Source organism: Hyposmocoma kahamanoa, unplaced genomic scaffold, assembly GCF_003589595.1.
Source record: "Hyposmocoma kahamanoa isolate Upper Pololo Valley unplaced genomic scaffold, ASM358959v1 100233, whole genome shotgun sequence".
In the NCBI taxonomy this organism is placed as follows: domain Eukaryota; kingdom Metazoa; phylum Arthropoda; class Insecta; order Lepidoptera; family Cosmopterigidae; genus Hyposmocoma; species Hyposmocoma kahamanoa.
The window spans coordinates 1-12,124 of record NW_020653279.1 but is presented as its reverse complement, the minus strand read 5'-3'; the positions used below and the strand labels follow the sequence as shown (position 1 = coordinate 12,124).

General features: G+C 35.7%; 1 protein-coding gene across 1 annotated transcript; it reads left to right on the top strand.

Annotated features, from left to right (window-relative positions):
• Positions 1 to 4,632: 4,632 nt before the first annotated feature.
• Positions 4,633 to 5,642, top strand: LOC113229827. Its single transcript, XM_026463510.1, has 3 exons — positions 4,633 to 4,645; positions 4,975 to 5,298; positions 5,344 to 5,642. Exons 1-3 carry the CDS (start codon positions 4,633 to 4,635, stop codon positions 5,640 to 5,642), a joined length of 636 nt encoding a protein of 211 aa, XP_026319295.1.
• Positions 5,643 to 12,124: the final 6,482 nt, after the last annotated feature.

Genomic DNA, 12,124 nt, shown 5'->3' with positions numbered 1-12,124 from the left:
TATATATATATATATATATATATATATATATATATATATATATATATATGTTAAATATCACACGAATGAGATCAAGCTCGCTCACTTATTTATTTATTTATTTATTTATTTATTTATTTATTTATTTATTTCTTGGCACAGCTACAGAATACAAATTAATATAAATATTGATAATATTAGATATGATAATATATAATAGAAAGTAAATTTGCACTCCTATAACAGCTGTGCACAGCTCTATCATATAGTCTACATAGTGGCACACTTTAAGGTAAAAAGAAAATAAAAAGACTAAATAAAATTACATGATTGGCAGCGATTATGTCATGAGTCATCAAACATAAATGCAATCACATATCAATACAATATAACAAAATTATTACAAAATTATCGGCTCCAAAATATACTGTTGTTTACACCACTTTAAGATTGCAAAATTTTCAGATAGCAACATTTTACAAAAGCTGAACAACTTTGAAAATATATATCTAAACTTCTGTCTTTGTTAATGTCATTGTAAACTCGACACATTCGATACAAAGGGTCATTATAGGTAACATTGTTATTGCAACATGGCACATAAAACAATTTTTGTATTCTTTTACTTCCTATCTTCAAAGAGAATTGGCTTAACAATTCGCATGCGTCCCATTTTGCGTTTACTATTTTATACATAGTTACGAGATCGTTAACAACGCGTCGTGACTGCAGCGTACACAGACCAAAATGCTTCAACCTATCCTCATATGTGGGCAACTTACGTCTCATACCGAACTTGCAGCTTAAGTGTCGAAGGAAACGTTTCTGGATAGCTTTAATCCTGTCATTGTGAATATTGTAGAAAGGAGACCACTCAACTGAACCGTATTCCAACACACACCTTACCAAAGCGTAATATAGTAATATTATGCTCTCCGGCCTCCTAAACGGCTTTGTCGTTCTAAAAATGAATCCAAGTGTTTTATTTACCTTGGCAATAAGATAATCATAATGAGGACTAAAACTCAATTTAGGATCCAGTATAACCACGAGATCCCTTACTGTTGATTGACGAACCAATACAATTCCATCGATACTATACGGGTAAGTTATTGGTGTCCTTTTCTTCGTAAAAGTAATTAGATGACACTTTTCTATGTTCAACGACATATTGTTAATGATGCACCATTCTTGTAAGCGGTCTACATTGGTTTGTAATAAGGCACAGTCAGTAATACTCAATATTTCATGATAGATCTTTAGATCGTCGGCATAGGCGATACAATTACAAGTGATGGATTCCAACAGATCATTAATAAACACCACGAAAAGTAAAGGACCCAAATTTGATCCTTGGGGGATTCCAGAAACCAATTTTACAGGAATTGAGTTATAGCCATACACCGCGACCAACTGAGTGCGATTTGCGAGGTATGACTGGAACCATCTCAAAAGGTTGCCATGAATTCCGAGATGAAGCATTTTCTGGCAGAGGATACTGTGATCTACCCTGTCAAATGCCTTCGAAAAATCTGTGTACAACGAGTCCACTTGCACCCGTTTATTAAAAGCATTATTTAAGAAATGAACATACGTTAAAAGATTTGTGGATGTGGAGCGTCCCTTCATAAAACCATGCTGCCTCTCACTGATAATGGGCTTGAAGTAATGATAAAGATGACTATATATTAAACCTTCGAATATTTTACTAAAACAGCATAGAATGCTTACTGGGCGATAATTTTTTATATCTGTCTTACACCCAGACTTATGTATTGGGACCATTTTTGTTATTTTCCAACTTTTGGGGAAATATCCTGCCCTAAGACTTTTATTAAATAGTACCACCAGCGGCTTCACCAATACATGTATACAATTTTTTACTAATACAGCCGGAATAACACCGGGACCTGCGCCCTTAGATATGTCCAATGCATCTATAGCTGATTTAACCTCCAACTCAGTAATAGTAAGATTGGACAGATAGAAATTTGATTCGGGGAAATCTGGGGAGTATGCACTAGAAGAGGATACATTGTACACCGAAGAAAAATAACTGGCAGAAAGATTAGCTATGTCGGTACCATTATCTGCCGATTGGGAATTGTAATACATTTGACGTGACACGTCATTTGTCGCTTTTTTTGACTTTACATATTTCCAAAACGACCTTACATCCGTCTTGAGATTTTCCTCTATACGCCTCATGTAATCTTTATAGCACTGATCATATACTAACTTCGCTCTAGCCCTCAATACGGTGAATGTGTCAAAATCACATGTCAGTACCTTTTTACCTCCGGAAGTATTTGAAAGAGGATGTGACCAATCAATATCGGGTAAGTTAAAATCACCAACAATTAGAGTTTTATGATCCGGACACTGCAACATATTATTCTCACAGCACTCCAGGAACTCCAAAAAGTCCTCTTCAGTCAAATATGATGGTAAGTATGCATTACAGATGTTCAGTGTTATGTTTTTAAAACATATACTGACCCAAATATCCTCCAGAGATGAGCGCCACTGCAGTTTTTCAGAACACAATAGATTTCTTTTAACAGCAATAAGCACCCCCCCGCCGTGACCCTTCCTGTACTTTTTCATAAAATCATGTGACCTATCCCTTCGATAAACGACGTACCTTTTGTCAAATAGTTCCGTCGACAGCACAGAATTGTCAAGCCATGTCTCGCACAAACAAATAACATCATAATTACTTGTTAGTACAGAATCAAGCACATTCAACGTTTTAGTTTTTAGTCCTCTAACATTCTGATAAAATATTGACAACCAATCCATTACAAATAAAAAAAATAAAGCAATGCATATTACAGTAAAATCCAGAAATCAAAATGACAAAATATCTATTTACTGCAAACGTTCCAATACCTCACAATTCTTTACGTGAATAAAGTTAGCAGTTTCATCCCTGCGCATAAAAATCCGACCATTTCTCACCCATACAAACTTATATGATAGTGCCTTGGCTTTAGCTCTAGCAGCTGCGTGTAGTACCTTATTTGCGGGTGAGAGGTACTCAGACACATAGACTGGCGAACTAATACCGCCAACACCCAGCATCAAGGAATTCAACTTATTATTTGGATGTGATTTATTAAAACGCGCTACCGCCGAATAAAATTCATCACGACACCGCGTACTTCTCAATTTAGCTATAATAGCACGTGGTCTTTTGCTATCTTTGTTAACGCTTGCCACACGTGTACATGTCAAAATGTCAGTATCACTCAATTTAAAAGAAACTACCTCTGCGATTTTCTCTATTATATCTACTACGTTTTCGTTTTTGTGTTGGGGAATTCCTTGAACTTCGATGTTACTTTCCCTCAAGTACTGCTCCATAGTCTCAACACGTGCCGCCATGACGGAAACCGTCGAGCGAAGCTGATGACACTCGGCCTTCAAACTCTTGTAGTCATCCATAATTGCATCAGTAGTCTTGATGAGGTCATCGTACTGGTTACTCATATACTGCACCGAATCTTTAAGTTCTACCAGTTGTTCTTTAACAGGTGCGAGTTCCGCGCGAATGGCAGCTCGAACTTCCTCCCTTATAGTGGATATCATGTCAACTTTATCTAGTGAAGTGTTACCCTGGTTGACCAATCTCGATGCAGAACGCTGTGTAACATTACTGACAGGTGGAGAATCTTCGAGAATCTGACTATGAGTCTCCTTATCTACGCGTATCGGTGTATTCAAATTATCCCCCTTCGGGCGCCCACTGATGCATTTAGGGCATGTCCACTCCTTCCGGTTATTACCGGAGGCGCCATAAAAGCTGTAAAAATGCTTCTCAGTGACGTTTGCACAGACCAAGTCGTACATACCGTTGCAAGCACAGTACTTAAGTTTATTTTTACTTTCAATTACATTGAGACAGCCAGCACAAGTAACAATTTTAGCAGCCATATTAAATTCTAGAATATTATTACGGTTTACTATAGATTCTGGAGTTAAAACACTATATCATGAAATAACTTTCAGTAAAAAGTCAGTTTTTAGTCACAATCAGTATTCCTGTATTACTTCGTAGCCAATGATGTAGCAATTAATCGTAGTCTTTAGTGTGTAGCACAGTTGACGTCACAAACACGTAGCACAGTTAACGTCACAAGCGCGTAGTAATGGTAGGCAAACTTCGCTGCGTGACGCACTATAACTGGTGGCGCAACCGCACAGCGACCGGCCGCGGATACTCGGAGGCAGAGTTCGAATCCCAGCCAGACAAGGCGAAATTCAACCAAATTTGCAACGACACACAGCAAATGACGCCGGCGACCATATGACACCGATGACGCTGCCGAAGCGATCAGCACCACCTTAGCAGGCAAGAAAGTGAGGTCCGACAAAATCCAAGATGGCCGCTGGGTCTTACGGAATATGAGCCAAGATGAAAGAGGAGGCACCGATGATGGATGAGTGACGCCGACCAACTCAACAGATGAGAAAGTGAGGTCCGACAAGTTCTCCAAAATGGCCGACGGGTCTTACGGAATCCGCCCCAAGATAGAACAGGAGGCACCGACTCTCACACAACTCGAAAACAAAATTAAACCGATATAGTCCGAGAATCACACAGCACAATAAAATAAAACACAAAACAGAAACACACGTCCGCTCTCTATGATGTTCCGAAATGGTATGTTTATAACTACCTACTATTTTTATCTCTTTTCAGGGTGCTTTGGCGTCCGAGTCTGGCAGACCCCTCTATTACTACTATCACGCACAGCCCAGGGACTTACTATGATCCCGTAACTACTATTCATTTTTATAATGACTTTTGGAATGACGCATGTAGACGTTATTACCTTAGAACCTCATCTTAATAACATAGACGGAAAACTCTAGATATTTGCATTAAATCTGATTTACACGAATTTATTCACTGTAAGGACCTCTTCAACCCGCTTGAAGTGCTCTTACAATTAAATTTCATGAAATTGAATTCCTTATCTCATATTATAGCATCTGATACCACTACGAACCGATTTAAGAGATCTCTAGAGTTCGGTGGTGAAATACTAAAATTCTTCTTTGGCACCCTGGATGCTGAGGATGCCCGGCATTACGATGCTGCAATAAACGCTTGTCAGACAAGCGAGACTGAACTTTTTAACCTCATGAACGATAACATTCATGTAGTTAAATCAATGATAAATTCGTTCAATTCAACCATCTCTAAATTAAATAAATACGAATTCAGATTGCATTCACAATTAGACAAATTGAACGAAATTCTAATTCAGACGACAAAAACCAATAACGAATTAATTTATATTGCTAAAATTAGTAACTTATATATATTATATAACATTATTATATAACATGTAAATATTTTACATGGTTCTCTGCTATCTATATCTAACTCTCTTGAGAATATACTTAATACTATCTTATTTACCAAAACAAATGTCCTTCATCCCGCTGTTATCACTCCCGTCAACTTACTTAATGAACTTACAAAACGTAGTAACTTAATAAATAAAAGACTAGATTTTCCAGTTCCATTAAATTTAGAAACGATACATACATTGATAGGTGTTTTAAAATTAACTTCTTATTATTATAATAAAAAGATAGTTTTCTTAATTAAAATACCTCAAATTTCACCAACTAAATATATTAATAAATAATAATATACTAAATAACGCACACAATCAACATAGCCCCGCACTAGGGAAACCCTGTGTCGCGGGTGCCATGGACACACACATAGACAACCACAAATTACACCCAAACTCACGAGATAAATAATTATAGGCCATGCAACTATTTCTCCCGGCCCGGGAATCGAACCTGGGACCTCTGCGTGGCAGTCCGGCGTGGTGTCCGTTCGGCTACGGAGGCAGTTAATAAATATTGTATACAAACATATCCCACTACCAACTCCTCATAACTCTGAGATTCCAAATACTTTTACTCTTATTCATCCTTCTAAATCCTATCTCGCTATCACATATATGTTAGACTTCACTACGCACTATAAGGTCATTTAAAAGAATGCTCTAAACTTACTAATGATGACTCCATATGTCCCTTGACGAATTTGTATTCGACTAGTACTAATCCATCGTGTGAGACAAGATTCTTAACTGAAGTTGTGTTGTCTTTACCAATTGAATGTGATTCGAAATTATTATATGGTAATATTAATATCTGGCTTTTTGTACAATCTAAAAGTAATAAATTAAATGTAAGATGTAATTATGATATTAAAGATTATTATATTGTAGGCACAGGCATATTAGAATTAAGTAAAAATTGTATAGCATATTGTAAAACTTTTCAATTTATACCGTCAACGACGTCCTCTTTCACGTATGAAAATGACCTTACAATAGATTTTGATATAACTCAGGACGACTGTTGTAAAAGGGAGATACTAAACAAATCGATTCCTTTACTCTCACCGCTGTCCGTTAGTAACATTGACTTAGATTCTCTAAAACAAGCATCTCACCAATTACATGGTCTCGAACATGAAATAAATAAGTTCCAACAGGAATCGCATTTTGTAAAATATGCCCCTTACTATTCTGGATTTTGCTTATCTTTTGTATCTCTTATTATAATATGTCTTTGTTACAGATTATACTTTTGTTTTCAAAATAGAAACAAAAAATCAACATGTTGTGTGCAGATTTTCAATCAATGCTATAATAATAAAAATGAAAGACGTCAAACTAAATTAACCAACTCAATTGAAATGTCTTATATTTCTACATCAGAAAATAAAGATGATAAAAAATCTGTAAAATCTTTACCTGCGCGTCATTTCAATTATAAATCCTGTAGGTAAACTTGAAATAGTAAAAATAATAATAATAAAAACCTCGTAGTGAATTACTTTAATAATTGAATATCGATAATATGTACGCTTCCAAGAACAACACTATCTCAAAATAATCGTTAACAACAATCATTAAAATATACAAACAAACGGGCAATCCAAAGAAACCAAAGCAAAATTTGGCAAGATTTATTAATAAACTACACAAATGTGGCTAATTACATGAGATATTTGGGCTTTTGTGTGATTTATAGACAGAAAAATAACACGTGCCTGTACAGTATTACATTCGGTCGATCTTCGCTTTTTCAAATGCCACATCCCGTAATGCTGCAGCGACGAATTTTTATTAATACTTAATTGTTCTCACTGTCAATATTTTTGTCCATTTTATTTACAATACATGCGAGTAATTCATTAAAACACCTGGAAAAACATTTGTTTTGACATTGACGTACTTACCTTTGACAATCGTATCATGCACCTCATGTACTGCGAAATGGACACAGTTGGTATTTAAGATGACGTTACGTATTTTCGATTCCTGTGTTTGACACAGACCAATGTAATGCGCTTTATCTCCTTAGGCTTAAGACGGCATGCAATAGTTAAACAAAGATTGTCTTTGTTTAACTATTGCATGCCGACATGTTTATGTTTTCGACGTCGAAATGCATCATATACATACAGCCTTGGCCAAAAGTATTGAGCACCCATGATAACTCACAGTTTTTTGGGGAATATGAAAATGAAATAATTTGAAACAATTTACACATGTTAATATTACTATTTATTAAATAAAAATCAATATTTCGTGTGTCCACCCTTTGCCTTAATTACGGCAGAAATTATTTTTGGTAGAGAGCGGACAAGATTTTTACAGTCTTCAGGACGTATAGCGTTCCATTCTTGGCGCAGACGGCGGCGGCGTTTTAGTTCTTAATTTGTATTAATTGGGTGGCGCCTGACGTTGCGCTTTAATAAACCCCATAAATGTTCTATGGGGTTTAGGTCCGGAGACTAGGCAGGCCAGTCCAGAAGCTCAATGTTTTTTTCTCTAAACCATGTCATAGTGCTGGCAGATTTAAGACATGGCGCGTTATCCTGCTGGAATTTGACGCCATCCATATTTGTATCGCCAAAAAGAGTTGAAAATGAGGGCAGCAACGCAGATTCCTGGACGTTGATGTATTTTGAAGAGTTCTCACACACAAACGTTTCGCCAACTCCTGAATCAGTCATGCAGCCCCAGATCATTATGCTGCCTCCGCCGTGTTTTACGGTTGGCACTATACAGGCTGGACTAAATTCTTCGCCTGCCCGGCGGCGCACAAAAGTCACACCAGGTGTACCAAAAATCTGAAATTTTTTAAAAATGTAGTGACTTCGGAAATCTGAAATATTTTTGTTATTGAATTTTATTTTCAAATCACATCGCATTGTTTAATATCTTAAGAACGTGAAATTGTCTAACTCACCTCAAAGTTTGACTCGTCTGACCACACGACATTTGACCAATCTTCTTCGGTGAAACTTTGATATTTTAAGGCCCATTCATACCGAGCCTTCTTGTTGTTTTGTGAGAGCCATGGTTTCTTCCTGGCTTTACATCCTTTCAGACCAACTTCCTGAAACCTTCTTCGAGTAGTGCGAGCAGAAATAGGTCTGTTAATTTCGACAGAGAAATCAGCAGCGAGATCTGAAGAAGTTTTCTTCCTATTTTTTAACGACTCTCTCATTAACTCACGATCTGTGGTGATGCGTTTGCGCCCTGTACTGTATATGTTACTATGGGACCCAGTAGCGGCGAATCGCTCAATAGTTAATTGCACAGATTGGCGCGAACATTTCGCAGTTTTAGAAATCTCTACCTGTGATTTCCCTTGCTCATGCAGAAGTTGTATCTGCACACGTTGTTCTAAACTAAGTTCGTTTTTTTTAGGCACATTGCAACAATATCACTGAATGGAACTAAACAAAATACCAAAAGCGCACTAGATCACTGGATGTGTACGTAACGAATGATAGTAGTGAACTGAGAAATAAATACAAAAATCGTAAAATGACAAATTTTATGGCACCAGGTGTTTTATTGCTAGCTACGGTGTGGGGGGTCATTGTTTTTAAACCTTTGTAGATGCCAAAAAAATAATCCTTAACAATAGGACCTGTTTTCTGCAATACTTATTGTGCCCATTCGGGATTTATAGGGTGCTCAATACTTTTGGCCAAGGCTGTATAACGTCAGAGTTATTTAGATCAACATAACATGTCCTTTAGTTTTCATAGTCTAAGAGTTAAAATAACAGTTCACTTAATACAATGTTCGACGAGTCAATGCCTACACGTCACTCGCAACGTAGTAGGGTAGTCACATTTTTATTTTAATTGTAACTACAGCTTGTAAACACAATTTGAAAAAATATAGAGATATTAACATGGAGCAATACTCACAAGGACTGCTAATCTTCATACTACAGATCGCAACTCTGTAAAAGGTCAAAATTCCGTCCTAAACCTTCTGGAAATAGTTTATACTTAGGTATTCTAATTTCCGGGTGCACCTCACTTATACGAAAATTAAATAAACTAATTTAAAAACAAATACCGTTCATTTAATATAATTTTCATTTGAACCAATTTCACTTCCTATAATTTAACGTCATATAATTCTTGCTTGATATTACAATTCACATTTTATAAAAAGCTCATATTATAGTTATACGAGTATAATATGATGGTTACATCATTTCATATATTGTCAATTTAGACAATTTTGACGTGGTGTAATATCACTTTTTATACGTAATAAGTTTAAACCGGACTCGCCATGGTAGGCACTTGTCTGTTCGATAGTAGGAGTGTACCTAATTTAAAAGCCGGAAGTGCGGAGGGAGAATTGTTTTTCTTAATATACATAGTTTATAATAATAACTCTTTATTGCACAAAGAAAAGATACATGAAACACAAGTTATAAAGGACATATACAAAGGTGAGCTTATCTCTAGAAGAGATCTCCTCCAGCCAACCCTAACCTAGGTGAAAAATGAAGTTTGCGGGATTAATTATTGTACAATAAAATTAAAATTTAAATGTGAGTAAGAAAAATTTTTTAACAATATATATATACTTATATATAAATAATATATATACATATAAAGTATGATAATATATACATACATATGACAGACATACACACCTACATGAAATTTATATACATAAATACAAACATAAGCAGAATATATATTATAATCTAAACAAATTACTACTTTATAACATATGTTACCTATTAGCTATCTAATGCGTTCGACAGGTAGTGCTCTTTTAATTTATGTTTGAAAGATGCCACCGATGGACTGTCACGAATGCCAGCAGGCAGTTTATTCCACATACGAGTTGCACTTACCGTGAAAGGGTTGTGGAAGAATTTCGAGTTGGATTGGGGATTTATTAGTGATCTAGTGTCACAGAGGTACGTTTTGAGCGGGAACTGGGCGATAAGGGAGAAAAACGGGAACACAGATAATGAGGAAGCTGGGGGTAATGTAATGAATATTGAATGAATTTTGTAAAGGAGACAAAGAACGTGCATATATCGGCGAAGTCGAATTGGTAGCCATTTCAACTTAGGCCGAATTTCAGAGATACGGTCATATTTCCGTAAACCGAATATGAAACGGATTGCCAGATTTTGTAGGCGCTCCAGTTTGTTAAGCAGCTCCACAGTAGCATCCAAATAACAAACATAGTCGAGAAGAGGAAGTAGTAAAGACTGAGCAAGCATAACCTTTGTATTGAATGCAATCATTCTTCGTATTGAATCAAATCATCTTGCGCAGATATAATGCTGAATTTTCATTTCGACAAAATTATTATTGTTAGACACCGGATTCCTTAGTCGCTTAAATAAAACAAACGTATTTTACATAGGTTAAATCTTGCTTCCGGCTCTCATTCAATAAGTTAGGTTAGGTTAGAACATGCAACAGAGCGATTCGATCAGTCCTGGCAGAATGGACGGATCGACCCTCCTACCATCTTGCTCATCATATAATTGGAAGAGACTGCAGAAGCTTAAAATACAGTGTGTAGCGAAGTTATTTTGTCATTGAATATCACATAGGAAAAAAAAATTATAATTCCATAACAGGTAGAGATACAATTAGTGGAATATCCCGCTCGTAAAACTGCAGAAAAATGTTTATTTTTCTGATTGGGGACAAAAAAGGGGCAACCAATTTAACAGCGTCCGTATCCGAACGGATACTACGCTGGTCTGCCACGCAGAGGTCCCGGGTTCGATTTGTAGGTCATTTACATATACATTTATTTATCTCATAATTAATGTTGTGGGTGTAATTTGTGGTTTTCTGTCCGTGTCCGTGGCACCCGCTATATAGGGTTTATGAGTGAAAGTATATTTTTTTAATTATGTGACAAAAGAGAAACGGTTGAAAATTTAAAATACTGTAATAGTTGAACATTAATTATAAATGAAAGTTTAATAAATAAAAAACTTAACGAAATTCACAAACAGAACAACTCGACAAACTTCTATTAGTAGAAAATTAAAAACAAATGAAAAAAATTACAGTTGACTATATTTTAATTGTATAGGTATTTAGGCCTAAAATAAAAAAGTATAATAACTTTCTTTGAAGAAAACATTGAATTGTTGTGTAGTGAAAAGTCAAAATATTTTAACCGACTTAAAAGAGGAAATTTTCAAAACGACTGTATTTTTTTGTGTTTGTTACGGAATTACTCCGACTTTTCGATGCCTTACTTTCTCAAAAACGTATTTTATATCTAAAGAGTGATTTATTCAGGAGATGGCAAAACTTCCTATTTATTTTAAATTTCTTATCAAGGGTGTTAATTTGATTGCATTACTTGAAGAATAAGTAAAAGCCAGTGTGTGAATATGAAGGAAATGTGATGTGAAATAAGCCTGCAAAATTTGTATATACTTTTTGTATTTCAGTTACTTAATGCTTTGAGAAAGTAAGACGACGATTTATGAACTAATTTCAATGATTCTTTTTTGTTGGAGAAAGAGCATCTCAGCAGTGGTCCCTTTTAAATTTAAAAAAAAATATTCTACTTGTAACGGTGTCAAATTAGGAGATGAATCCGGTTTATTGCATTTCATTCACTTTCCGTTAACCGACTGCAATAAAACTAGACAAATAGATGTGATTCCACAAACTTTTGAGGTTGGTTTTTTAAGTAAAGTTTTCGTATTAAAATCTCGTATATTTGTTTATCAAACACACCAGAACGTTTCGTTATTACTAATGTTTTTCTAAATGTGCCGGTGAGTG